The sequence below is a fragment of the Serinus canaria genome, chromosome Z (genome assembly GCF_022539315.1).
Source record: "Serinus canaria isolate serCan28SL12 chromosome Z, serCan2020, whole genome shotgun sequence".
NCBI lineage: Eukaryota > Metazoa > Chordata > Aves > Passeriformes > Fringillidae > Serinus > Serinus canaria.
The window spans coordinates 66,119,517-66,145,763 of NC_066343.1; the positions used below are offsets into that span (position 1 = coordinate 66,119,517).

Here is a 26,247-nt window from a genome sequence, read left to right on the forward strand (position 1 = left end):
GCCGCGGAGAGCAGCGATGGTGCCGCTGGTGCAGCGTGGCCCCCCGCCCGGCGCGGCCGGGGACCTGGCGGCGCTGGCCGAGTTGGACGAGGCGGCGCTGCTGGCCGGGCTGCGGGAGCGCTTTCTGCAGCAGCACATCTACGTGAGTGCCGGGGGCCGGGGCGGGGGGAGGTGGCGGCGGGCGCTCTGCTGACCGGCTGTCCCGTCCCCACAGACCGACATCGGAGACATCCTCGTGGCCTTGAACCCCTTCCAGCCGCTGCCGCTCTACGGGAGAGAGGTGAGCGCCGCGCCCCCCGCCGCGCCCCGCCTCCCCCCGGCCGCTCACCCCTCTCCGCCGCCGCTTCCCCGCAGGTCTCCGAGCGGTACCGGCGCCTCCAGACCGACGCGCTGCCGCCCCACATCTTCGCCGTGGCCAGCCGCGCCTACCACGCCATGCTGGGCCGCGGGGGCGGAGGACCCCGCAACCAGTGCATCCTCATCAGGTGAGCGGCGGGCGGCCGGGGCTCCCGGGGCCGGGGGTGGCCCCCGAGCTCTCTCTGGGATCTCCTTGCCCAAGGTTCTTGTGAAGCGCTTTTCCGGTTCTGTTGGAGAGTCAAAATCCATCTGCGCTGGCAAGACATCCTTCATCCCGACCGCTTTCGAGACAGATTAGCTGGCACGTCGTGAGAACGTGTGGGCAGAGAAATCTGGCTTTCCTGGAGCAGCTCGGCCAGCAATCTTTACAACAGTAAATATGCTGGGTTCACTTCTGGTGGGAACCAGCCACTGGAATCCTGCTCTGGGAAAAGCCATTGGGTGCTCTGCTCTGGCAACACAACTTCCATGGTAAAAGCTGTAGTAAAAGTTGGAAGGATGATAATGGAAGGAACCAGTTTTCACAAAGTGGAGCTTCCCAAGTGTAAGCAAAGAGCAGGAAGTATTAAAACATGCTTTTCTGCTCTAAGACCTTAGGGAGTCTTGTCGGGGAGGATCTTAAAGTCGTGGGCAGTTCTGTGCTCTAGAAGTCAGGGCAAAGTGGTTATTTTAACCAAAGAGCCTACTAGTATCACAAACATTTTACTCCGTTTTGTCACTCTTGTTCTGCTGGAACTCTGCAGCACAGCAGGTAGTGTTATTTAGCAGGAAAGCCTTAAACAACATGGACTAGCAGAGAAAGCATTGAACAGCAAGGAGAAAGCCTTGAAACTTTAACTGCCTCTTCTCTACAGATGGGTGTTGTAGAGAACAGTTTAAATGTCATCTCAGTTAAAATGCTACTTGCCAACTTGTTTGATTTAATGGTCCTTTGTATTTGCCTTCTGATCATTTTATCAGTACTTTCGGTCTATGTGTGGAAGTCAACTGCTGAATCACTGCTGAGTGTTTTGGTGGGACTGGGAGCTGACTTAGAGGAGCACTTGAGCCCCACTCATTTCTGTAGCCTTCAGGCCATTGGTGCCTGTACTTTACACGAAGTACTCTCCACAAGTGGTGACCACGGGGTCAGCAGGTGCAAGAGGCACTGCTGGTGGGGCTTTGGGGGATAGAGAACAGTCATTGTATTTCTCCTGGGATGTCGAAGGCAAGAAAGAGTAACCTGTGAGAATTTGTGATCAGTGGTCTGGTTGTTTTCTGCCAGCAGTTCAGAGATGAGTCTGATACACTCCTGTCCTTTTACCTGGTCTGTGTGTTGCTGTCACAGGAAGTTTGTGGTTTTCCTCTCTGTGGATGGTGAAACACTAATTAACAAGTCTTCCTACATGAGCACAGGGGTGAACAGGGAAGATGAGGTCTCTCCTGTTAGACCACAGTTCACCAAAACACCACAGAAACACACCAGGATCTGCTGTCCCTGGTGGTCTCTTTGGTGTCTCCAGCTGAGTCTGGGAGCTCTGGATCATCCTTCAGAGGTGATGTTGGATGAAGCAGCTGCTGCCAGATCATAAGTGTTCCTTGCTACCCAATTGTCATCAGCCACAAATTCTACTGGCTCCTCTTGCCTTCCCATTGCCAAAGGACATTAGTCATAGCCACATGTGCTGCAGTGCATCACCTGGGTCACCTGAAGATGACTTAGCATTTTTTCAGAGATGGGGGCGGTTACACACCTGCTTGCCTTGTGAAGGTGTTGTGCTAGTTGGAGGGTCTAAGGTCAAGCTTGAGCCATGGAAGTGCTGTTGGGTATTTTTTTTTTGTGGAGGAATTACTGAAAAATAAAAATAAACCTGACATACTGAGCAGGGGCACTGGATGGCATGTTCTCAACTGGCAAAATGGTCCTTTTTTGTTTGTATGTATTTGGATGGTGCTGGTCTGACCTGTTCTTGAGATCAGGGACCTGCTTGAGGTTTTTAGCCACCTATGACACATACTTGATACCAAGTGCAGAGCCACTGGCAGCTACGAAGCAGTAAAGCCACACCACACGCTCAAAGGTCAGCTTAAAGGAAATGGGGACCTGCCCTCAGGTATGCCTCCAGCATTTCCTGCATTTATTTTTTTTTTCCACGCACATGCTGAAGTTCTCAGCTGGTGTGATGTTGTCATTTAAGGACATGTTGTCTGGCTGATTGTACATTCCCTCTCCCAGGACAGGGGAGACTGCACTTTCCAAGAGCTGGTTGTTTGACTTGGAGGCGGAGGTACCGTGGATGTGTGACAGCAGAGTGACGTGCACTGCTGGCACCGTGGGAGTCTGGGCAGCTCTGCACCTGCATTCCCTGCTGTCTGGCACATGGATGTGCGAAACACTTGAGATCTGAGACTGCCACAGCATCTCATGATCAGTATCCAGGTGTGGGTGTGATGTAGATAGGGCAAATCTCTCTGGAGAAAGAGGAAGTTGTTGGCTCCAGCATATGCAAGGAAGCTAATGTACCAGATGGCTTTTGAGGCAGAGCAAATGATCTGTCTGATACATCCCATCCAGATGTGACAGCATGGGGTGTATCTGTACTCCCTTGCAGAGGGGGAAAGTTCCCTTATGAAGAACCTCATGGTTCATGTGTAAAGCTGTGGCACGAGTTTTTACTCACACAGGTGATTTTGCTGAAAAAATTGTGAAACTCTTGCAGAGCACTCTCAAGTGATGGAGCACTTGAGCCACAAGGGGCAGAACAACTATACTTTAAGGCTGATGGAATTTATTTTGCTTCTTCTTGGCAGTGGAGAGAGCGGTGCTGGGAAAACAGAGAGTACAAAGTTGTTGTTGCAGCACATCATGAACCTATGCAAAGGCAACTCACAGTTGGAGCAGCAGATACTTCAGGTAGGTCATTGCAGGATGGTGCTTGAAGGTGCAGAAGCAAAACTGCTGCAAGACAACTTGAATTAGACTTAGGAAGCCTGCTGGTGAATCACCACGGGAAATCAGGGAGCCACACATAAGACACATAAGAAAATGTTGGATAAGAATGGTGAGATAAAGACAAATTAGAAGGGTTAGTAGGTCAGTAATTCTGTTTGCTGGAGATGAATCTTAAAATAGAGAAAGCCATTGCAATCATTTATCATGTTTTCTTTCACAAGAGACTGGTGGCATTTTTCTTAATAATTTCCTGTTTGAGGTAGAAAAAGGTAGAACATGCCACTGTCATTTAAAAAATGAGATCTTGATTTAATGGTACAGAGGGATGAAGAATTCACACACTCTTTAGTAACCCATCCTTGGCTACTTATACTGTGAGGCACATACCTGCTAGCTGGCTAACTGCCATGCTTGCTCTTTTCATATATCTTTGCTAGCTCATTTTGAAACGTAATTGACTCTTTGGTCTGAAATATTTCCACTTGAATTTCTCCCCAGGGAGTTGTGAGGTTTTTTTAAACAAATCATACTTTAAACCTTCCATGTGATAGATTAACAAGAGTGAGTTCTTGGACTGCTTCGTTTTAAAGTCTGTCTTTTCAGATTTCCTGTAGAAAAATAGAGGTCTTTTTCTGTGTGGTAGGTTAACTTCAGCCAGTGCCCACCAAGCCACTCTGTCACTCCCCCTCCTTAAGTGGACAGGGGTAGAAAAACATAACAAAAACTCATCGGTTGAGATAAGGACTGTGAGATCACTCAGCAGCTACCATCACAGAAAAAACAGACTCATCTTAGGGAAAATTAATTTAATTTCTTGCCAGTTAATGTCAAAATAGGACGATGAGAAATGGGAACAAATCTTGAAACACCTTCCCCAACTCCTCCCTTCTCCCTAGGCTCAGCTTGACTCCCAGTTTCTCTGCCTTCTTCCCTCCAGCAGCACAGGCAGATAGGGGATGGGTGTTGAGGTCAGTTCATCACAGTTTATCTGTGCTACTGTCTTCTTCCTCATGTTCTTCCCCTCCTCCAGCATGGGGTCCCTCCCACAGGAGACAGTCCTTCAGGAGCAGGGTGCTTCAGTGTGGGCCCCCACAGGGTCACAAGTCCTATCAGCAAACCTGCTCCAGCACGGGCTCCTCTCCACAGCCCACGGGTCCTGCCAGGAGCCTGCTCCAGCACAGGCTTCCCACGGGGTCACAGCCTCCTTCAGGCACACCCACCTACTCTGGTGTGGCTCCTCCAGGGGCTGCAGGTGATCTCTGCTCCCCCCTGGACCTCCCTGTGCTGCAGGGGCACAGCTGCCTCACCAAGGGCTGCACCAGGGGCTGCAGGGGAATCTCTGCTCTGGCTCCTGGGGCAGCTCCCGCCCCTCCTCCTTCACTGGCCCTGTGTCTGCAGAGCTGTTCTCCTCACACATTTCCCCTCCTCTCTCCCTTCTGTGGGCATGCAGCAGATTTTACCCCAGAGGCACTGCCACTGTCAGTGGTGGGCTAAGCCTTGGCCAGTGGCAGGTCTGCATGGCTCTGTTGGCTGGCATTGGGTCTGTTGGACATAGGGAAAGTGTCTGACATCTCACAGAAACCAGCTTTAGCTCCTCCTGCAACCAGTGTATTGACACATTAACCCAATGTCCTGTGCTTTGGGCCCTGGAATGGTGAATTAATTCAGCATGGCGTCATCCATGGTGGATCCAAGGTGAATGCCTGTGCTGGGAACGTGGCATTGATACACCTGCTGTCTCTGCTTAGAGCTGGCTTGGGCCGCACTGCCAAGCTGCTTCTGACCTGAGCAGGTTCCACAGGCAGGAGAGCTGTGCTTTCAGAGTGCCTGGAGCTGGCTTGCACTTCTTTTCCTGGAAATAACTCACTTCAGCCCAGATGAGCTGCCCTTGGAAAGCCTAGATGTGACGGTGAAGAAATAATATGCATCTTATTTGGTTCCTGTAGATATATCCAAGGACTAAAGCTAGACCTTTGGGGGAATTACCATCATACCTTAAAGCTTTGTTCAACAGGCTGTCCAGCATCTACTCTGAGGCATTGTTCTTCCAGCTGACAGGCAGTCTTTACTCAAATACAGAAAAACTCTCATTTTGCCACCTTTGCATCCAGTTTAGCAAGCTGGTCTGGTTGTTCTGTTAATTTCTTTATAATATGCTGTCCTTATGTCTACAAATTTCAGTAGCTAAGCTGTCATACTTAGTTAACTGAGTGCCATGGTGACTTTGTTTACTGCTGTTGTATAACACTCAAATTATCTAGTGACAGCAGGTACTGTGTGGAAATAGGTTGAACCAACTTATTTGTCTTCTAACAAATGAACTCAATGATCTTACAAAGATCCCAGCAGTTCAATTGTACTGATCATTGTTAATCTCACACTGCTTAGTCTTTGTGATATTTGCCTCTTTGAATTTCTTTATCCAGGCAGAGATAAGATAGGTGCTCATCCATATTCATGGAGTGGTTCCTTTTCCGGCTGATCTCTGAGTAGAAAATGCTAAAGATAAATTTTTCCAAGTTAGATTGAATTGCTTAATCTGAAGAATGGTTGTTCTGCTTCTTCACTTGTTTTAGGTGAATCCGTTGCTTGAAGCTTTTGGCAATGCCCAGACAGTGATGAATGACAACAGCAGCCGCTTTGGAAAATACATACAGCTGCGTTTCCAGAAAAATACAGGTAAAGTCAAGGGCAATTACTAGCCTGGGGGGTGGTTAGGAAGTGGAGGGAGTGGACTGAGTAGCCAAAACTTGTGGACTGTAAAATTTTGGCACGTGCCTTCCTGTGGAAAGATGTGCAATTAAGTAAAATCTCACAGCAACCACTGTTGGATAGGACCTGGATAGGATTAGGCCTGGGTTTGGACAGAGTGGGAGTACAGCAAGGATATGGGGGTGAGAGTGCAGGCTAAGGGTCAGTAATACTCTGTGGTGCCAGAAGCCTTTGTTTCTGCTGAAAGAGGTGAACAGAAATCTCTAAGACCACAGGAAGCATGAAGAAGCCCATTTCCAGTGTCCTGGGCAGCCTGGAGGGTCTTGCACACAAGAAAGTTAATTTAGACAATTCTGTGCTCCTGCCACCAAAGAAGAGATGTGGGACAGCCCAGGCAGCTTCATGTTCCCCACCCTGTCACCTTTTTGTGTGCAGTGCAAGGTGCAAAGCTGAGCGAGTACCTGTTAGAGAAGTCACGGGTGGTACGACAAGATGCTGGGGAGAGGAATTTCCACATCTTCTACTACATGTTTGCTGGACTGTCTGCAGAGCAGAAGGAGATGTATGGGTTATTGGATCCTTCACTCTACAGGTGCGTCAAAGGCAGACCCTAGTTTAGTCTTTGTGATGGGTGGTGAAGGGGAAAACAGCACAATGGAGGTTTTCCCTCTGCCCTGGGGTTTTGTCTGGGGGTGAGCAGGAGCTGGAGCAGGATCTGAATGGAGCTATGTGAAGAGACACAGTCCATCATGGAAGCTGGGAGGCCAGGGGTCTCTGCTGCACTACCTTGGAAAAGTTTCTTTCCCCTTCTGGTGATCTGCTTTGTTCCCATCAGGGATGACTGAGTTACCATGCTGATTGTGTGACAGTTTTTATGGGATGTGCACTTTCTCAGGTACATAAGTGGACGATTTGGTACACAGGAAGTAGCTGAACACTGGAAGCACAAATACCAAGAGGTTTGCAATGCCCTTGACATGGTGGGCTTCCAAGAGCAGGTTAGTCCTGGGGCTGTTTCATTTCCATCTGTGCTTCCTGCAGGCACAGGGTTTCTTTCTAGCTGCTCTCTTGAAACTCAGACCTATTTCTCTCTCTAGACTTTCCATGTTACTTTCAGACCACCTGAGTCTGCCAGACTTGGTGGAGAGCTTTTTCCCACAGGTTGCCTGTGTCTCTTCCCTTAACCTCTCCAACTTCTGGGTTGTCTGTGTTATACATGCTACATGCTGGTAAGTTTTTCAGTCACCTTGCTTTTGTGTTTTAGGAGCAAGTGGACATGCAGGCTATCTTGGCTGGTGTATTGTCTCTGGGCAATGTGACCTTTGAGCCTGAGGAGAGCAATGGGTCTGTGAAGGTCAGTGAGGCCTCCCAGGGATGGCTGAAGGCTGCAGCGGTGAGTCACAAAAAATTTTGATGAAACCTTATGGGTATTATGCTCTTCCCTACTGGCTGTATGACTGCAGGAGCTGTTCCTGCCAGAGGATGTTTTCTGCCTCAAAATGTGAAGGTTTCTAAAGAAAAAGGGTTTTTTTGGAAATGTACAGTTTGACCCCATGACTGCATTTGTGTTCGCTGCTATTCATACCCAGAGAGGTGCATCTCTGCTTCTGTTTCTTGTCTTACATAGTCAGCATATAGCTTGCTGACTTCATAAAACACAAGCTTTATAAACCTAAATCTTTTGTGTTAGTGAGTTTGATGATGCCTTGGAGAAATTCAACTGTGCAATATCTGTATTTTCGTTCTGTGTTTTCATCAGATTTTGTCCAAGGATACCACCCTAAGTGCTGTAATTTTTAGTTGGTTATCTTGAATTAAGCTTTCTGTTATTTTGTATTAAATTATCACAGATTAAGAAGTATGTATTTCCCAGGACCATTCAATTTTTTGTTATATGGGATGGAGAAGTTATCCTGCTTTGTTAACAACACAGGACAGAAAAAAGTAACATACTTTTCCCCTTTCTATTTCTTTTCATTTTGACCTGTTTGAAATCCCAGCACCCTTGCTCTTCAGTTTCACTCCCATCTCTTTGCTTGTTTCCCTCCTACACCATACCTGAAAATACCACCTACGTCTGTACTGCAGCCAACTTCTTTTTATCTTATTTCTGAAAGCCTGCTCCACATTTCTTGCCCACAGGAGGGGGATTCCTGTTAAATCACTGAGGGGTTCCATGTGTCTGAGTTTGCTTTGTTTCCTGCCTCTCCTGCGGGTTCCTGTGACTCTGAAGCTCAGATGCTTCAGCACCTGCACAGCCACCTCCGTGTGGTGCTGTTCAATAAGTCATTAAGCCACTCAGCAGGGACTGGCGTGGCTCCCAGAGAAGGTGAAAGGTGGCAGCCCAGGAAGAGCAAAACAAAAAGTGTTTGAGAGGGGGTGTGTGAGGCTGGTCGCTGTGGGGGTGGAGTGGGTCAGAGCCCACATCTGACTCTGGTGCCAGCAGCAGCACTCACCCTACAGTGGGGCTCAAAGGCCTGAGCCTGATTAATGACCCCCTTGCACACAGACAGACACAATCCCCACAAGCAGAGTAAGGGTTTACAACTGACTGTCCTCGTCTCTTTCCTGTTTCCCAGGGTCAGTTTGGAGTCCAGGAAGATGAGCTGTTAAAATGCCTGATTTGTACAACGTCAGTGACCCGAGGCGAGCAGATCCAGCGCTTTCACACCCAGCAGCAGGCAGAAGGTAGGAAACACAATGAATTGCAGATGTGCTGGCTAGAAAGACTGGATTTTGATGGAAGGGTATCCCCACACATGTGCAGCTCATTGGGAACAAAGATATCCTTCTGTGCCCCTTCATTCCTCTCACACAGAGGGAAGTATGTCAGTGTTTATCTGTTTAGTCGCTTACTGACATGGAGGACCATGAATGCTGCTTTTGTTTGGTCTCCAGGAGACTGCAGAGATTAAATGAGAAACCAAGGAATTAGCTTTGCTTGTTGCCTCAGTCCAGCCCAGAAAGAAACTCTGGGTATTTGTGCAAAACAGGGGAAGGCTCCTGTTGCAGAGTGCTGGCAGCGTACAGAGCTCTAGGTAATAGATGGAGAAACAACCACCAGAACAGCAAGATGTCACAGTGTCAGAAATGGAGTGAAAAGAGTAAAATAGCAAGAACAAGGTGTTATTTTCCCTTTCAATAAAACAAGAAAATAATCTAAAAGAATCTGTACAAAAAGGTTCATATAAATTATAGTACTTTAAAAGATAATTTAAAAAAGAGATTATTGCTTCAAATAAATGAAAGAAGAAAATGAAATGGGATTAGCTAGTTCTGGTTTACAAACTTCTCTAGACAATAAACTATCCATCTCTAATCATAAGTCATGTTAATGTGGTCTCCTTCTTAGAATGTCAGCAAGCTTTCCATCAGTTGTGTCTTTTTCTTGACTACAGAATTTAAACACTTAGCAACTATGGGCTAGGAGGAAGAGAACCATCCAATTTTCCGAGTAAAATTGGGAGCTTCTCCCTTGGTTTAGCAGTGAGGGGATCCATACTTACTGAATCTTCAGAGGGGAAAACGAGTCTCTGGATATTCTAAAAAGTGGCATGACTCAAAAATGCCCTGGTATGGCATGGCTGATCTTGTAGAAACATTGTGAAGATTTTGAAATTAAAGAGCTGTTTTTACAGCTCCCACTCACAAAGGATGGGGACAATCCAATGTTCATCTGGTCTTTAAAGTGGCTTCATATAGCCATTGTGGGTAGGGGGGGATGTGTTGAGCCAGCCTGTGTCGTGTGCCCTGCTCTCCTGTCAGTGAGCTGCTGCTGTTCCCTCTGTGCAGATGCTCGGGACTCCATTGCAAAGGTGGCCTATGGCCGAGTGTTTGGCTGGATTGTTTGCAAGATCAATGAGCTGCTGGCTGAGAATGTGGATCCTGACGTGGAGCTGAGGGAGATAGGTGAGTTCTGCTTGCCTTGCTCCTGTTCGTTTCTTAAATGTGCATCCCTCAGCCACAACGAAGGACAAGGCCCAGCATGAGGTTTCACAGAGCTGGTGTGCTGGGATGCGTTGTCAAAACAGTGATCCTGCCAGAGATAAGAGTCAGCACTATGAAGTCTGTAGGGCTTTATTCAGCTCTGAGCAGTCAGTTGATCTGAAGTAACTGTGAGGCTGTTCTGGGGCACTCTGGCTTAGCAGAGAAGCCAAGCTGGAGTGGGTCTTCTCTTAACTAACTCTCCAAGCTGTGGAAGAGCTGCCACTGGTGTCTCTCTTGGATGCATTTTTTCTGTGCCACTAGAGCTGCGTGATAAGAGATTTAGTTGTGTTTGGTGTACACAGGAATCTGCAGGGATGGTCTGCAGGCTCTACAATGTGCTCTTCTTCCCTTTTTTTTAGGCATCTTGGATATTTTTGGGTTTGAAAACTTTGCAGTGAATCGTTTTGAACAGCTTTGCATAAACTTGGCCAATGAGCAGCTGCAGCATTTCTTCAACCATGTAAGTCTGCTGGGGGTGACCTCACCTTGTGTTGCAGAGAAAGCAGAACACTGCTCCACCTGGTGCATTCAGGAGAGCTTGGGGAAAAACATATCTATTGCCTGTAAGGACAGAAATAGTGAATACTGAAGGAAGATAGAGAGCAGCAACCTTCCCTGCTGGGGTAGGGGAGCCACTGGGACAGGAAAGGCAGAGGTAGAAGGATCAAGCAGTAATTGAAGTTGTAATAGCAGGGCACTTACACTCTGACAAGTGTTTCTGCTTTATGCAGCAGCAGCAGTGAGTGCCAGGGTTACAGAGAACCATGGAGAGCAGCAGCTACATCTTGGACCTCTCATGCTGTGGCTGGGAGTGCCACACCCCCGTCCTCTTGTTCAGGGCAGGAAGGAAGATGGTCAGGGTTTGTCTAGCCAAGTCTGGTGGGTGCTTTAACCTCTTTTTTATTTATTTCAGCACATTTTCCAGCTGGAGCAGGCTGCCTATAAGGAAGAAGGGCTGCCTTGGGAGACCATCACATTCAACAATAATGAACCTATTCTGGTGAGTGAGAGGACTGACAGAATATAACTGGTCCATCCAGCCATGAGAAAAGTCTTGCTCTTTCTCTGGGGAGGAGATGCATCTGGGAAGAACCTCAGCAAAGGGTGGAAAGGGTGAGAGGGAATGTCCTGCACTGCTTTATGTATGTGCCATGCATCTTCTTTCCTGCAGAATCTGCTCCTGGCCAGGCCACTTGGGCTGCTGTCTCTTCTGGATGAGCAGAGTGCATTCCCTCAGGTATGCATGAGACAGGAGGTAGGGAAAATATTCTGGGGGCTAATATATCAATGTATATCTGGGCTACAAAGAAAGCTCTTGGGCTGGAGTGTAGGATGAGCAGAGATGTCTCCATGTGTGACTTAGGAGACAGGACATCCTCATCAGAGGCAGTCTAGTGGCATTGGCATCCCTGTGAAGAGTCAGAGAGAAGGTGCAGCAGAAAACTATTGCATAGCCAAGGATACTTCCAACATTTTGTTTTGATTCTGTGTGTCCTCATCAGGCCTCTGTTGCAGCTTATGAAATCTGCTCTCTTGCAGGCAACTGATAAGACATTTGTGGATAAACTAAACAGCAGCTTTAAGGGGAATTTACACTTCCAGCCAGCCCGAGGCCGTGTTTTGGGCTTCAGCATCATTCACTATGCTGGGAAAGTATGTACTGTTTGCAGGCAGAATGCTGTTGTACTGTATGTTGGAGGGGGTGGGAGTGTTGCTTGGCAAATAAGGCTTTGATGTTAAGGAATGTGTGGTCTGAGGATGACACTAACAGAAGTGATGTGTTCCCGTGGATTGCCTCCTAGAATTCCCTGGGATTTATGTAAAAGGTAGAGGAAGAGAAGAAGTCCCCTCAGGAAAGTGGAGCTACCTCTCAGAAGTGTAGCAGATTTACAAGAATCTGCTGTTCTTCTAATCACCATTCTATTGGGACTCTAGTTCTAAAGTAGTACCTTATAAATTCAAGTACTGTATCCATTGTGCAGCACCAAAGGACAGGCTAAAGGCTTTTTCTTTACCTAATGGGTTCCAGAGCATAGCAGTGACTGGTTTTTTGTGAACACCTGGGAACACTGTGTAAACAGCAGGTAATTAATGTTTTGAAAGTGGAGGCAGTTATTTACACATTCACTGGTATCTGAACAGCTTGAGATTTAGCATTATTGCATGTAACTTTACTGCCACCAGTACTGAAAGCGTTGGTGCACATTAAGTTGAATTGATTTGAGATAATTTTTGGAACAGGAGCCGATATGACAATTCAGGTCATTGTAACTTGCAGTTCAGTAATCTAATCTCAGCCTTGTTGACTAAGTTATTATTCGTGACATTCATTATTACAAAAATTAACATTTAACATGTAAAAGGTGGATGTCTTGGTGTTATGCTGCGCTCCTGTGGTTCTGATGCCTCTGGCATGGGCATGGTTTGGTTCCTCAGGGCTGGCATCTGAATGGGGTGCATGTGTGTTTAAAGAATTCATGTGCAAGCCAGAGTACAGACAGTTTAACTCATGGTCAGCTCCCAGCAGGCTGTGGAAGTGGCTTTTACTGGTGTCCTTCGTGACCTGCTGCCCTTTCCCCAGGTAGAATATGCTGCCAGGGGCTTTCTAGAGAAGAACAGAGACACCGTGCCAGCCAACGTCCGTGGGCTCTTCATCAACAGTGTCACCCCCTTGCTCAGTGTGCTGTTCACAGGCAAGTCCTCTGCACTTCCATCATGAGCCAGGGCTCACCTTGGCAAGAGTTAAGTGTGGGCAGGAGGCTCATGTGTTTCACAGAGTGTGTTTCATAGCTGGCAGTGCCAGGGGGGCTCTGGGAATGTTGCAGCCTGCACTGGAGCTGTCAGAGCAACATGTTTATTCCCTGCCATGGAAAGCAAGGCCGGTTGTATCCCCTTCCAGAGAATTAGCCACTCCTCAGATGCCTTCCTGTCTTCTCCAAGGCCAGTGCAGGACTGTCTCCACTGGTCCTTTCTACACACTCTGTTCTTGTCTAGAAATGAAGCTGGTCAAGATCATAGATTCTAAAAATGGAGCTTCACAAATTGTTAAAAAAACTCTCAGGTAATGCATTATTTTTCCCCTACCACTACACTCCCCTTTTCCAGTTATCAATAAGCCTTCAGATTCTCTTCAGGCTTCTAATTAAATTAAAAATTTAGAGAAAGGTCAGGTGGATACTTCCTTAGAAATTGGCTGGCTGAACATTGTGCGTCTGGTATAGAAATTTTGTAATTTTTTGGTCCCATTCAGTCCATGCCACTTTCTGGGATTTACAAGAAACTGATGAATTTAATTTCTATTCTCCACTGTGGTTTTCAGCTACTGCTCAGGACTATCTTTCTTCATAACTATTTTTGCACTGTCGGTGAAGCTACTTAGCCTAGTCCTAACTATTTCAAAGTTCATAAACATCAGATTCAACCTGTTGTCAGTTTGGGTGTCCAGTCTGGGCAATGGCTTTAGGTGCTGAACAAAGGGTTTGGTCCAGATGACCTCCAGAGAACATTGCTAACCTCATTCTGTGATTTTATGACTCACATGAAGCCATGACATCAAGGGTGCACAAGACTCTTACTAGATCCTTTAGTAAATTAAAGTTCCCATCCTGTCACTGAATTAGTTATAAGCTATCTGACTTTAAATAACCTCCTGAGTGCTGTAAGTGAGCTCCCCATTTGCTGCTTGTGCCATTTTTTCTGCACTGTTAGATGCCCCTTGATGAGAATTCTATTGAAAGTCTTTTAGGTTTATTTAATAACCTGATGTTCATGTCTTCTCAGTGGCAGAAATAAGTAATGCCTGCCTTGTGTGCTTCATACAGTAGTTCCATGTGGTGAAACTGAACATCCTGTGATTCAGTATTTGTGAGGAGGTTTGTGTGTGAAGTGAGGTTTGAATGTTTAGCCCTAGTGCATTGCAAAGGTACAAAATCAACTAATTGTCTCTGTTCTTCCAGCCACTATCTCCAGGACAGGGACCCTGATGCCTCATGTGAAAGCCAAGGTATTGCACTTCAAGTCCAGATCACAACTGATAAATGTTGATAATTATTATTTGAGAAACTGTCTGAAAAAGGGCAGGCACAATTTGGTTTAAAATAAGAGCAGACAGCAATCAGCTTGTAACAGTTTCTCCTTTGGTTTTTACCATGTTTTGTGCTTGCTTCTCCCATTTATGTGTTTGGCTTGTCTTCCCTCCCATTACATCCATTCTCCCTCCTTTTTTGCCATCTGCCTTCCAGCAGTGCTCTTTGCCTGTCAATCAAGCACTTCTTTCTGGGGCTGATCCTTAGTTTTGGTCTGGTTTCAGGTCACGCCAGGAGCAGATGACAAGTTCAACAGCACACGGAAGCAGTCTGCTGGAGCTCAGTTCCGGGTACGCTACTGCTGCCCTGAGGTGCCCCGTGAGATGAAGGCAGTGATAATTTTGTCACTGCAAATATCGCTGCACTGCTTCCAGAGTGCTAAGCATGGTTAAAGCAGACATTATGTAGGCAGGGGTTTTCCTGATGGCCAGGCAGGGCTGATCGTGGTGGAATGGGCCAGAACCCAGGAAGTTGCTGTGGAGTGAGAAAACAGTTCTTGCTGCAGCATGGCAGTGCTTTGGCTTGATGGGCTGTTGATCTTCCTCTGCCCTTGCCAGCATTCCCTGATGGTGCTCATGGAGAGGATGTATTCTGCCAACCCTCACTTTGTGCGCTGCATAAAGCCCAACAGCCAGAAGGAGCCAGGTGTGCTGGACAACCAGGTGGTGCTGCTGCAGGTGAGCAAAAGCAGTGTTCTTTACAGGGACTTCTGCCACATCTCAGTGGGAGGGCAGATTCCCCCAAAAGGCTGTGAAAGGTGCCTCAGTTGAGTCTCCCCTTGCAAGAGAAGGCGTGGCCTCACGTTATTTATGTATCTGTAAAGATTCTGAGTGCTTGGTTGTTTTTTGACACAGACTGCTAGGTCCAGATTTTGCAGTCTTAGATTTCTGTCATTTCTTTTTCATTAATGCAATGAGATCTGCTTGTCAGGCACTAGGATTCATCTTTGTATCTCCCCCTGGATGGGACTAGTACAGACAGTACTCCAGAAAAATTGCTTCCCAGAAGAGACTGTTCTCATTCATCAGCCAGGGCAACTCTGAATAGAAACCAAGATGGAATTGCTTTGATAGGATCTGAAATGCACTGATATGATTTTAGTTGGATATTCTGTCAGGTCTGAGGTATAGATGCCTTAAAGAATACTGAAAATGATTGGAAGAGTTCAGAAAGCTCAGCATCCTCTTCAATGTATATAAGGAAGGATAGGATTTAGAGGAAGTTCATCCATGCCTCAGAGTACTTCTGTGTCCAGATTTGGAAATATGAAGCTATCCTCTAAGGGACAGAAGCAAAGCAGTGGCTGTGGCTGGAAGGTGAAGTTATTTCAGTCATTGGTTTTTATGGTTTCCAACTTCCAACTCAGAGTGGTTAATCATCAGAGTTACAGGATGAGGTAATCTCAGTTCTTAACCAAGGAAATGTTTTCAGAAAAAAACTTTTTCATTTTGAACTGGAGAAGTTTAGGGCTGAATAAAGTAATTTCTGTCTGCAAAGGAGGAAAACTGATGTCGTCATGATCTGTTTCTCTTTGTTTCTCTGATCCTCTTTGTGGTGCTGCTTCAGCTCCGGTACAATGGGCTGCTGGAGACAATCCGTATCCGAAGAGATGGTTTCTCCTGGAGACCCTCCTTTGAGGAATTTGCTGAAAGGTCTTTTAAAACCTCTGAACGTTCCTTGTTAGATATTATTTGGGAAATTACCCTGATAACCAGATATGGGCAATGGGTGAAAGAGTTCCTTCAAAGTTCGTGTGGTATGAGGTCATGGGGTTATTTGCTGTGGAGGCTGAGTGGGAAAGATAGTGATTTGTTGTTGTTTGCTGTCAGGGTGATAGGGGTCAGCTCAGCCCATCAAGGATGTGGCTTTGATGTGTTTGTATTGGTTTGTTTTCCACAGATATGGAATTCTTCTAGTTAAGCCTGGTGTCCCCCTCACAAAAGAAAGGTAGGAACATTAACTTTGTTGTGTGCAGTCTGATTTGTGTTTCAGAGGCTTTTACTCAGAGTAGCATAGGAAACAGAGTAAAAGGGTCAGAAAAAAGAGAATGGGATTTGATGGTGATCTGTGGGAAACACAGATCACAGGCAAGGACATTTAATGTTTAAAAGGCATTTGGTACAATGAAGAATTAAATCTTTAGTGAATTGTTATGTAGCAATTAAATTCAAATGCTGTAAAGTGTTGTTGTGCTGTGAAATGAAAACTGACCCATATATTTAATTTGGGAGTGACAGTAGTGATCAAGGGTGTCCACTGAACTCGGCAGTCACTCAAGTACTGCTGCCAGGGTCCTCTCCAGGCTTTTTCCTGATGGCTGCATGGGAGAAGAAGATGCAGACAATGCTCAACAGGCAGCCAGCACTGAATGTCTCCCAGGCTAGAGAGAAGATATTTCTAAACCAAGAATTTTGTCCCTGTACAGGCAAAATATGCCATCAGCTTTTAGAACCCGACTGTTACACACATTAACATCCTTCCAGCTCTGCAGAGGAGCAGGATTTTACCCTGTCAGTGTTTTCCTTCCTCCATCTAGGGCAGCAGCTCCCCACCTCCTCTTCTCCACTTTCCCAGCCTCTCCTTCCTGCCAGTGTCAACTGTGATTGATAGTGAGAATGAATCATGTAAAGAAGCCAGCTGAGGGGGTTTTTTTAAGTCATTTAAGAAAAGGGTTTGAATGATCTCCTGGAACAATTCTCTCCTGGCAGTAGCTCCTCCTGCCTTCACAGTGCTTCCTTGAACTTCCTGATGCTTCTGAATAGTAAGAATTTCAAACCCAACTGAGGTCACAAGAGAATCTCATAGATGGGGGATAGATTATCGTAAACAGGCGGTGTGGTGTGTTTGGAGACACAAAAATCATGGGATGCATTTCAGAAAAGAAATCCTGTGGATATGGATTGTGGCACTGTGGAAGTTGGCCGAGATAGAAGGAAAAACACTTCTGCTTTCCTGTGTGAGATATTAGCAAAAAGTGCCACTATGATTTCACAGCCTGGATTAGCAGGAGAGAGAGGAAGCTGTCTGTGTGTTGCAGCTAGAGCTACTTTCAGTTCCAAGTGTCAGGGAATCTTTCCGAGTGACCCAAATTTTATCACTGGAGTCTGCAAAATGAAACTGGAATTGGAAAACAGACTTTCTCCCAGAAGTCTTGCTGTGCTGACCTTGCAACTTGTGTCCTCCAAAGGGCTTGGAAACAGAATGAGGAAAAACACTTCTGAGAATAAAATAGGCTCTACAGAATTGCCTCCCAGGGAGCTGAAGTAAATCTGCCTCTGGGAACCCCTTTGCGGATGTTCTTCCCAAATGTGATCCTAGCTGTACCTCAAGGTGCATTGCAGACTGACAGCCAATTTACTGACTGCTGGGAATTGCTGAGGCACTTTTTGCCCCTTTATGCAACTAAAAAAATTGTAGTTCGCTTTGGGTGGAAAATTACTTATTTCACTTTTTTCGTCTCTTTCAGCTGCTTGGAGATACTGCAAAGTACAGAGCTGAAAGGCTGGATTTGTGGGTAGGTGTGGATGACTGCTGGAGGGAATGGGAAGCCTAAGATTTTGCAAGTGTAAGCTGTCACCTGGTTCTCTTTAGGGAGAATTCTGTGGTTGTAGGAATGGGCTTTTCAAAGGATGATGGATAAAAGTTTAGGCAGTGTTTCTCACTGCATCTTTCTCTTCCAACTTCACAGAAAGTCTCGACTTTTCTTTAAATATTGGCATCAGGAACAGCTGGAAAAGTATGTGGAGCGACTGGAAAGAGCAGCAGTTATCATACAGAAAGGTGAGCACTGGGACAGGAGCTTATCTCAGACTAGGGGAAGGAAAACCTTTTCTGTAGTCCCTGCTCCACCTTTGCAGAGGACAGAAGGGTAGGGCAGGTGCCATCTCTGTGTGGAGGCCCTGTGAAGTCAAAGTGCTTATTGCAAATGCCCATATTCCCAGTGCTTATCCTGAATCAGAGAGAGCCCTTAGTGTCAGCCTTGGAAAGGGAAAATGTGGAGAGCTGGGCTGAGCAGGGCACTCACATGATTTGGCTGTATCCTGGAGTCTGGCTCACTGTCCTCTGGAGTAAGGATTGTTTGTGAGTTGTGTTGAACTGTGGAGAGGGAAATGACTGAAGCAGATCTCATTGCTGCTTTCAGACAGGCGAAAAGGGGTGAAATTTTGGTTTGGTTTTTTTCTTTCCTTTCCACGTAGCATCTGCTCTAGCAGCCGGTCTCTTCAGAGTGGCTGTGGGCAGATTGGTACTTCCCTTTGCACAGGCTACATGAGGACTGTGCATCCAGGAGGAGGAGGAGGAGGATGCTGCTGTCACCCTGCTTAGCCCCCTTCTGTTGCACTTCTCTTCTGTATGGTTGTTGCACTGCTGGAGCATCTGAGCAGCTTCCAGCTGTGCACCATAGTGTGTGACAAACATCAGATGGTCACAAGCTGTGCGCTGCTGTCATCTGTGGGGAGGATGTGTGGGTAGTGGGAAATGAGAGGGTGCAGCTTTCTTTACAAACACATGAAGTGGTTTTTTAAATGGTAGAGTAGGTGGGATCGCACAATGTCTGCAATCCTCCTGGTGAGCCCTGCAAATGGCTGCTGATGGGAAAGGTTTTCCTGTGGGCTGGCATCAAGGAAATCCTGTTTCCTTCATGGTATCTAGAAGGACAGAGAGATGGATGGTTAACAGGCCCTTCTGTGAGGCTTTCTTTTTTAGGTATTTAGTGCCCTGGGCATTAGAGATGAGAGCTTAGATCTGTAATTTGATTTCTATAAATCTGTGATCTGGCAGCTTAGAGAGTAGAAGACAGTTCTCACAGGGTCTTGGCTGCCTGCTCACAGTAGAGTTTCCATTGCTCGTTATTAACATGATTCAGGTGTTGAGGGCTTTGCACTGTATGGACTATCACCCAGTGCTCTTCCCTGAGAGAATTACAAAGGCATGAACCGTATTTTATTTCCTAACCACAGCTTTTATCTGAACAGTTTTTAGGGGATTCAGATGTAAGAAGAGCTTCCTAAAGCTGTTGGCTGAGCTGAGAGCTCAAGCACAGCGGCTACAGGAGGAGGCAGAGAGAGAAAGAGTCCGGCAGCTGGCACTGGCAGCAGAGGCCCAGGGTGAGTTGTTCCCACTCACACTGAGCCAGAGCATGTCCACTGGTGTGGTGATCACCTTGAAGTGCTGTAAGCTCCAGGTCGTGGAGGCTTGCCCTGGGATGGGAATTCCATCAGTGTGGTGGGCAGGGAGCTGATGATGTTTCTGCTCTTTGGAAGGGTGACATTGTCTGTGGGGAGTAGAAGCAGGATAATAAAGGCGATTTGCCTGGCTATGCTGGAAGGAGGGCCAGGCTGTGGTTTTACTACACAATCCATGCAGCAGAGCCTATCCCTGTCCTAGGCCTGTGGAGAATAAATCTCATGGATCTTGGATGCTTGAGTTCACCTACTTATTTCTTCTTGTTGCAGAAAGAAACTCTCTTCCAGTCCCCATGCCACGAAAGAGGCGCCCTCAGTCTAGTCCTCATCCTTCTGATCAGTCACAGCAGCCACCAGTGCCACGGCCACGCAGCAAGCTGACAGAGGTAGCAATACTGGCTCTGCTGGGGCCCTTAGCCAGCTGTGCTGGTTCCCTGCTCCATCCACCTTCTGCATGCACACGTTCTCCTGCATGCAGTCCCAAGAGAATGCTGTCATTCTTATTATGAGAAGTGTGAGTCTGTCCTACTGTGGTTAGATAAAAAGCATGGTCGTGACCTCTGAGGAGCTGAAAGCAGCTTTCAGTAGATGGTGACTGATCTTCTCTTAAGGGACTCAGGAATGAGGTCACCTGCTGAAGTGATCTCTTCCAATGTCCTCTGCCTTTGACTTTGCTTTCGTGCTGACTTTCCCTCTCTCCTTGCTTTCAGTCCACTCCTTTTGATAACTTCTTGAACCCTTCTGTGCCTCCTCCTGTTGTGGGAACTGAGGAACAGGCTGGGGAAGAAGCAAAAATGAGGAAACTCGAGAGAGGAGCAACTCTCCGCTGGTTCACAGAGACACAGGCCCAGAAGGTCATGCAGGATGATGGGGCCTTTCCAAGCTGGCTGCAGGGCATGATCAGCCGGAGGTGAGGACTCGGCACAGTGACCCCAGGTGGAAATCCATGTGTCCTTAGGACAGTGTAGGTTGGATTGGCCAGGAAGGAAGTGGAATGGGAATGGGAGTCACCAGCATAACTTTTCCCTTTTAATCTGTGATTGTCAGACCCTTTGGGGAAAGTTTGGGAGTCCCTGTCACAGGTTGTAAATGCTGAAACTTTATGTAGGTCCATGGAAAGACAATGGAAACTCCATAGTACGTAAGTCCACTGGGTCCCTAAGTACAGATCCTGTGTAGGGATGGGAGGCTTGTTGAGTAATCAGAGATGAAATATACACATGCTGAACTTTCCCTGTTCTGGACTGTTTGCAGAGACATGAAAATGAATTTTTGGGTTGATTCATTATGACTGTTTTTTGTATTTCAGTATAGGCCAGGAGAAGACCCCAATTTACAGCAGGAGAATATAGAATGAAACTTACTTTTACTTTAAATAGTATTAAGAGGGGCTTTAGTGAGTAGTCAATGGCAAAACTCCACCAAAGCCCTCTGATAAGGAAAAGGAAGGGTTTTTGTTGATACCTTTGTCTGTCTAAGGAGGGTGCAGCATAGGTGGCATTTGCTTCTAGTTAGTCTGGGAGAGATATCCACTAAGCCCTTCTTTCTTATGGAGCTGTTTGCAAGAAAGACTTTGTTTAAACGCTTGAACTTTTTCTACCAGGTCTGCCTCACGCTTCTCTCTCTTGGCTGAGTCAAGCAGTGCTTTCTGAGTCAAGCAGTGGCATAATCAGAGAAGTGCTGATTCTGCCAGTGATCAAACAGGAGCAGGATGGTATTATAGTCTCACCTGTGTGCAAACTGATCTGTCTCCACTCTTGTTAACTGCCCATATGCCATAACTGGTGGGATTTCTTTGTCGGTGTTGTTGCCATCTGAACACCCTCATCATCTTGCTCCAGTTTCTGACTTTTTTTTCTGTTGAAACTGTGATTCTCCTTCAGCCTTATTAGATCTATGTTCTTGGATTTTTTCAGGTTGTCAGTGTGAACCTTTTTCTCAGAGACATTACCCAGCACAGTAGCTTGGTAAAGGGACACTACAGTAGCTCACAGCTCCCTGGTAGCTGCATTTCTTTTTAATTTTTTTAAGATAGCTATTGAGGCCCTAACCTGTAATAATGCTTTTGTCCACAGATGAAAGAATGTAGGAGAGGAATTGGTGTCTGGAAGACAAAACAGTCTAAATTCAAGGACAGACTAGCCATGAGCACTGCACAGTGAAGAACGTGGCAGATCCTTCCCAAAGACACTGGGGCTTAAGCAGACCTAAGTTTTCACACAGCAGTGTAAGCTCAGCTTCATGAAATGGAGCAGCCAGAGCAACCCCAAATTGCACTGGTGATTTGCAGTCACCTTTAGCCTGGAGCAAGGCACATGACAAACACAAAGCAGAGCTTTGTCTGTTGGGCAGAGAAGGGGAAGACCTCCTTCCAGCAGGAAGTCTAGAAAGCCAGAGTGGTATAATCCAAGCTGGTGTTTTTCCAAGGTGCTGGGCTTACCCAGTACCCCACAGCATGCTGACTTCTTCATCCCTGGACCATAAGAAGTGCACACATGCACAGATTTCTCATCTCAGTGGTGCTTTGTGACATCCTGGAAGGCAGCTGTAACTATTGCACAATCAAACCTTCTGGAGCAGGTTTGGAGCAGCCCTGCTTGGAGAGGCTTTTGCTGAGAGCATGGTGCTTCCTCAGCCTGTTAGTGCCTCCTGCACCACCGAGTCTGAGTCATGAGACCTTATTCTGTAGCCAGGAGCACATGAGGCAGATGCTGGGCTCCCTGGGATGCTGCTGGGCTAGCACATGAGATAGGATGTGAATCCCAGCAGTGTGGCTAGGCAGCTGCTGGCTCTCTGCTGAAAAACTCTTTCCTGGTTCCAGGGAAGCTGAAAACTTGCTGATTGACAAGCCTTTGGGTTGCTTCCTTGTTCGGATCAGCCAGAGCCGACCAGGCTACATCCTGACATACCGGTAGGTAACAGGCAGAGGAGGCTCAGGGGAGACATTATTGCTCTCTACAACTCCTGGCAGGAGCCTGTAGCTAGGTGGGAGTCAGCCTTTTCTTCCAGGCAGCTGGCAATAGGACAAGAAGACACAGCCTCAAGCTGTGACGGGGTAGGTTCAGGCTGAATGTCAGGAGGAATGTCTTCACAGAAAGGGATGTCAAACAGAGGAACAGGCTGCCCAGGGCACTGGTGGTGTCACCATCCCTGGAGGTATTTAAAAGATGTCAGATGTGGCACTTGGGGACATGGTTTAATGGTGGACTTGGCAGTGCTGTGTTAAGGGTTGAACTTGAGAATCTTAAAGGCTTTTCCATCCTAAGGGGTTCTGTGAAACTGAGCACTGCATGAAATTCTGTGATCCTGGAATTCTACAGTCACAGAATTTTTGAATTCTGTGATTCTGTAAAACTGCTTTACTGGAGGACATTGCCTGCTCCACAGTGAGGATCATGTTCAGCCTCTCCTGTAGTGGATGCCTCAGAAAGTTTGTAGCAGCAGATGGGATACTGCAGAATCTGTCTCTTACTGAAAAAACAGACCTCTTTGTGGGTGGGGATCTGTGGCTCCGAGGGTAGGGGTCCTGCTCAGGCTGTACTCTGTGGCTGAGAGGGCAAACCAGGCTGGAAAGAGATTGCAGCACCTCTGAGCACACATGGTTAGTGCCCAGCACATCTCCTGCCCCTGTGGGGTACTTGTTACTGAGGATCCTGATCACATCTGGCTTCTGGAGCAGGAGCCAGGTTCTGACAGGCTGAGGCCCCCTTGTCATGACTGTGCCTGTCCATCCCTCTCCCCAGGGGCGAAGGGCGCTGCAGACACTACATGATCCAGGTGCAGCCCAACGCTCGCTACGTCATCCTGGGGGAGGACCGTGCCCACGCCTCGCTGACCGAGCTGGTGAGCTACCACCAGAGCATGGGCATCCAGCCCTTCATGGAAATACTGACTGTCCCCTGTGGGCAGGTGAGCACCCAGGGTCTTCGGGGGGAAAGGAGGATGGAGCATGGACTGTGCCTTGAGTGAGTGCTTAGAGACGCTGCAGCAGCATCTCTTTTGTGTTCCTGTTGAGGGGTGTCCCATTTTGGCCAGGCAGCTTGGCTGCTTCTGCATGCGCTGGGAAACGCTGCTAGTCCTGGGATGGGGGAGAGGCACTGGCAGGTGGATGACACCCCACTGCCCCCTGAATGTCGGCAGTGGACACAGCTGGGCATTTCTCTCTGTTGTGTTGTTCAGTGTGTGTGAAGGGTCTGCAAACCTCTGCTGAATCCACTCCTCCTTTCTCCAGAATAGTAGTGAGAACTTGAGTTACAAAAACCTGGAGAACCTCACGCTGAGTTCATCAGCAGACAAGGGGGAGACCCCTCCAGAGAAGCAGTCCTGCCCCTCCATGCCTTCCAGCGGCACGCCTACTCTGCAGTGGTTCAGGAACACCAAGAATTTCCAAAACCAGCAGACCCCAGAGAAGAGTAGAACAAAGCCTAGCTCTGGAGAGGGCAGCCAACGAGCCTTCCCTCGCCTCCGCTCTTCCATACGCCTGGCAATGCAGGAAATCCAGCAGGTGAGCTGGGGCATATCCTCTGCTAAGCCACAGTCCCTCTGGGACACATGGAATTTCCCTGCCCAGAGGCAGGAGAGAGGAGGGTTCCACAGCTAGCACTTGGCTCCTGGGTCATAGGTTTTATTTGACAGTCTTGAGATCAAGACTGTATTCCTTGGAATATTCCTTGCCAGCCTGTGCTCCCCTGCCAATGCTGTTTCTCTGTTTCTCACCACAGTTCACTTCCAGCCCCATGAACATGTCTAGAGAGAGGAGCTCACTGCACTGAGGATGTTCAGCCTGGGTGACACGGTAAGAGGAGGTGGTGCACGATTGCTCTTTCCTGGGAAATGGAGAATCAAAGGAACTCTTCCCTTCATGTTCTGCCTGTAGCATCTCTTGGCCACAAGCTACATGGAAGCAGAGCAGGAAAAAGAGACAGCAGCAGCCGCCTTTCACCCCAGGACTGCACAGAGACCAGGGAAACCTGGGAATATCAGCCTATGTTTGGGTTGCCAGCAGCTGTGGTGCACGGAGTGCTTGCAGTACAGTGGCCAGGCTGCTGGAGGGAGCTCACAGTTTGTTGGAGGGCTGGGGCTGGAAGGACGAGGGCTACTGGAATGCATGCCACAGCAGTCAGCTCCAGGGGCTTCCTGGGGTGGGGAGGCAGTGATGGTGGGGATCCCTGCGGGGTGGCAGAGGCAGCGAGCTGAAGGTGAGGCTCAAAGCAGAGGAAAAGGCAGCAACTTTGTTGCTGTAAAGAGGATTTTCAACAAAGTCTCAGCAGTGGAAATAGGCTAGTGACTGAGGTTGTGATAGAGTGGGTGTGTGACACGGTCTGGCGTGTGCCAGAAGAGGCCTTTTGACTGAGTTTGCCTTATCCAAAGTATCTGGTGGATGTGCAGCTCCCCTGACCCACTCAGCTGCTGAAGGCAGCTGGGAGCTGTAGTGATGCTGTAGTACACCTCTGGGAAAATCTTGGTATGTGTCAGCTGAGCGTGGAGAGGGATCAAAAGACCGTGCTTTGGCTGCTGACCCACTGCAGGGCTTCCAGCCTCACACCAAGATTGCCAAGTTTCCTGCGTGGTTCTGCTCCCATGCTGGAAGTCATGCTGGAGCAAAGCTTTTTAGCTGGGGCCTGTCTTGTCTTTTTCTTCATAGCTGAGAAAGACAGGAACTCTTCAATAGCTGAAAAAATCCTCTCCCTGAAGTGTTTAGCCTAATTGCTTAATTTCTCTGTGTCCTGTTCATTGATGCACCCAGGGGATGCTCCCTGTGTCAGAGGTTAGGCAGAAGAAAGATAAAACACGGGGATCTGCATAGATAACAGCAAGTTTGTTGTACTGGGATACCTAAAAGGAATCTTTTTGTGTTCTCCAGTGAGTCGTGTTTCTTGACTGTCTTCCAGGTCCAAGTGGCTCAGACCTGTCCTCTTCCAGTGTGGTTGGGCCTTGCCTACCAGTGAACACATCCAGAGATATCCAGAGATACAGCAGCCTTTTTTTTTTTTTTTTTTTTAAATTTTCTTTGCTGCACCCAGCTGTCCCTGTGCTTTCAGACAGGGCTGATGCAGAAGTTCACTTTCCTCAGCACTGAGGTGTTTTGTGGCTGCAGCATCTGGACCAGTCTGATCCTGGCAGAGGGGAGAGGATGGGAACAGTCACACTCTGCACAGACCCACAGTGCCTCACAGGCTGTGTGTCAGTACCTCAGTGTTCCTGGAGACTCCTCACCTGGCACTGAGAATAGTCACAAACTGGGTGTCTCCCAACAACCTGTTCTGTCACACATATCTGATTACCTACCTCTTTCTCTTTCAATATTCTCTGTTTTGGTCCTGTGCATCTGCTGCTCTGGGAGCCAAGGGAAGTTGGGCTTGGGCAGTAAAAAGCAAAACTGAAGTGTCCTTTTTGTTGAGTGCAGGAGCACTTGAACAGAAACTGGGACAAGGTCAAGAAGATCTTTCTTGTAAAGGGGATTCACTACCCTTGCATCAGTGTGCTGGCACACTGCTCCACACTCCTTAACCAGAGCTAAAGTCAGGGAATCATTGGTGAAACCCTCTCACTCATCCTGGCTGAAATTTCTACAAGTCCAGGCTGGACAATGTGCTGCTTTACACTGACGGTGGGTAGAGGGCTTGGAACGTAAAGGACCATACTACTTGTTCTGTTTTTCCTACCTTTTAAAATAAATCTCCTTTTTTTTTGCCTGTGTGGAGAAGCTCAGTGTTTTCTTTGCTGTTGTTACCTGCAGTCAGTTCAGCCACAAATGAAAGAACAGCTAACACCTCTGAGGGCAGATTTGGGATCATGTGAAAATACAGAAGCTGAAGGCACGTGGGGCACTGACCCTGGCATACAACTGCTACCTGTAACAGCTGCTCCTCTTGTATTTACTTATGCCTGAAGTACTTCTGGAGTGCTCCTTTCTCCACCTGTAACATCTCTCCTCCGAGCCAGCCTCATTTCCCTGTGGCTCCGTTTCCCTGGCTCTGCGCCGACGGCC

At 47.6% G+C, this 26,247-nt stretch overlaps 1 protein-coding gene across 1 annotated transcript; it reads left to right on the forward strand.

Annotated features, from left to right (window-relative positions):
- The first annotated feature begins 16 nt into the window (after positions 1-16).
- On the forward strand, positions 17-25,953 carry LOC103822919 (myosin-IIIb-like). Its single transcript, XM_030237504.2, has 30 exons — positions 17-142; positions 215-280; positions 355-485; positions 3,148-3,250; positions 5,866-5,968; positions 6,437-6,593; positions 6,897-6,999; positions 7,266-7,394; positions 8,581-8,689; positions 9,794-9,910; positions 10,348-10,448; positions 10,902-10,988; positions 11,160-11,225; positions 11,528-11,641; positions 12,570-12,681; positions 13,945-13,991; positions 14,298-14,363; positions 14,631-14,750; positions 15,640-15,725; positions 15,973-16,020; positions 17,540-17,587; positions 17,762-17,853; positions 19,047-19,178; positions 19,527-19,642; positions 19,967-20,166; positions 22,078-22,167; positions 23,000-23,165; positions 23,488-23,760; positions 23,978-24,051; positions 25,148-25,953. The coding sequence occupies exons 1-29, from the start codon at positions 17-19 to the stop codon at positions 24,026-24,028; spliced, it is 3,159 nt and encodes a 1,052-aa protein (XP_030093364.2). The 3' UTR covers positions 24,029-24,051; positions 25,148-25,953.
- Positions 25,954-26,247: the final 294 nt, after the last annotated feature.

Excerpts from the sequence above, each read along its gene's own strand:
- LOC103822919 (XM_030237504.2), top strand. The coding sequence starts at position 17 with ATGGTGCCGCTGGTGCAGCGTGGCCCCCCGCCCGGCGCGGCCGGGGAC. Across the intron at positions 10,449-10,901 it reads TGCAGCATTTCTTCAACCAT|CACATTTTCCAGCTGGAGCA; the intron begins GTAAGTCTGCTG and ends TATTTATTTCAG. Across the intron at positions 12,682-13,944 it reads GCTCAGTGTGCTGTTCACAG|CCACTATCTCCAGGACAGGG; the intron begins GCAAGTCCTCTG and ends CTGTTCTTCCAG.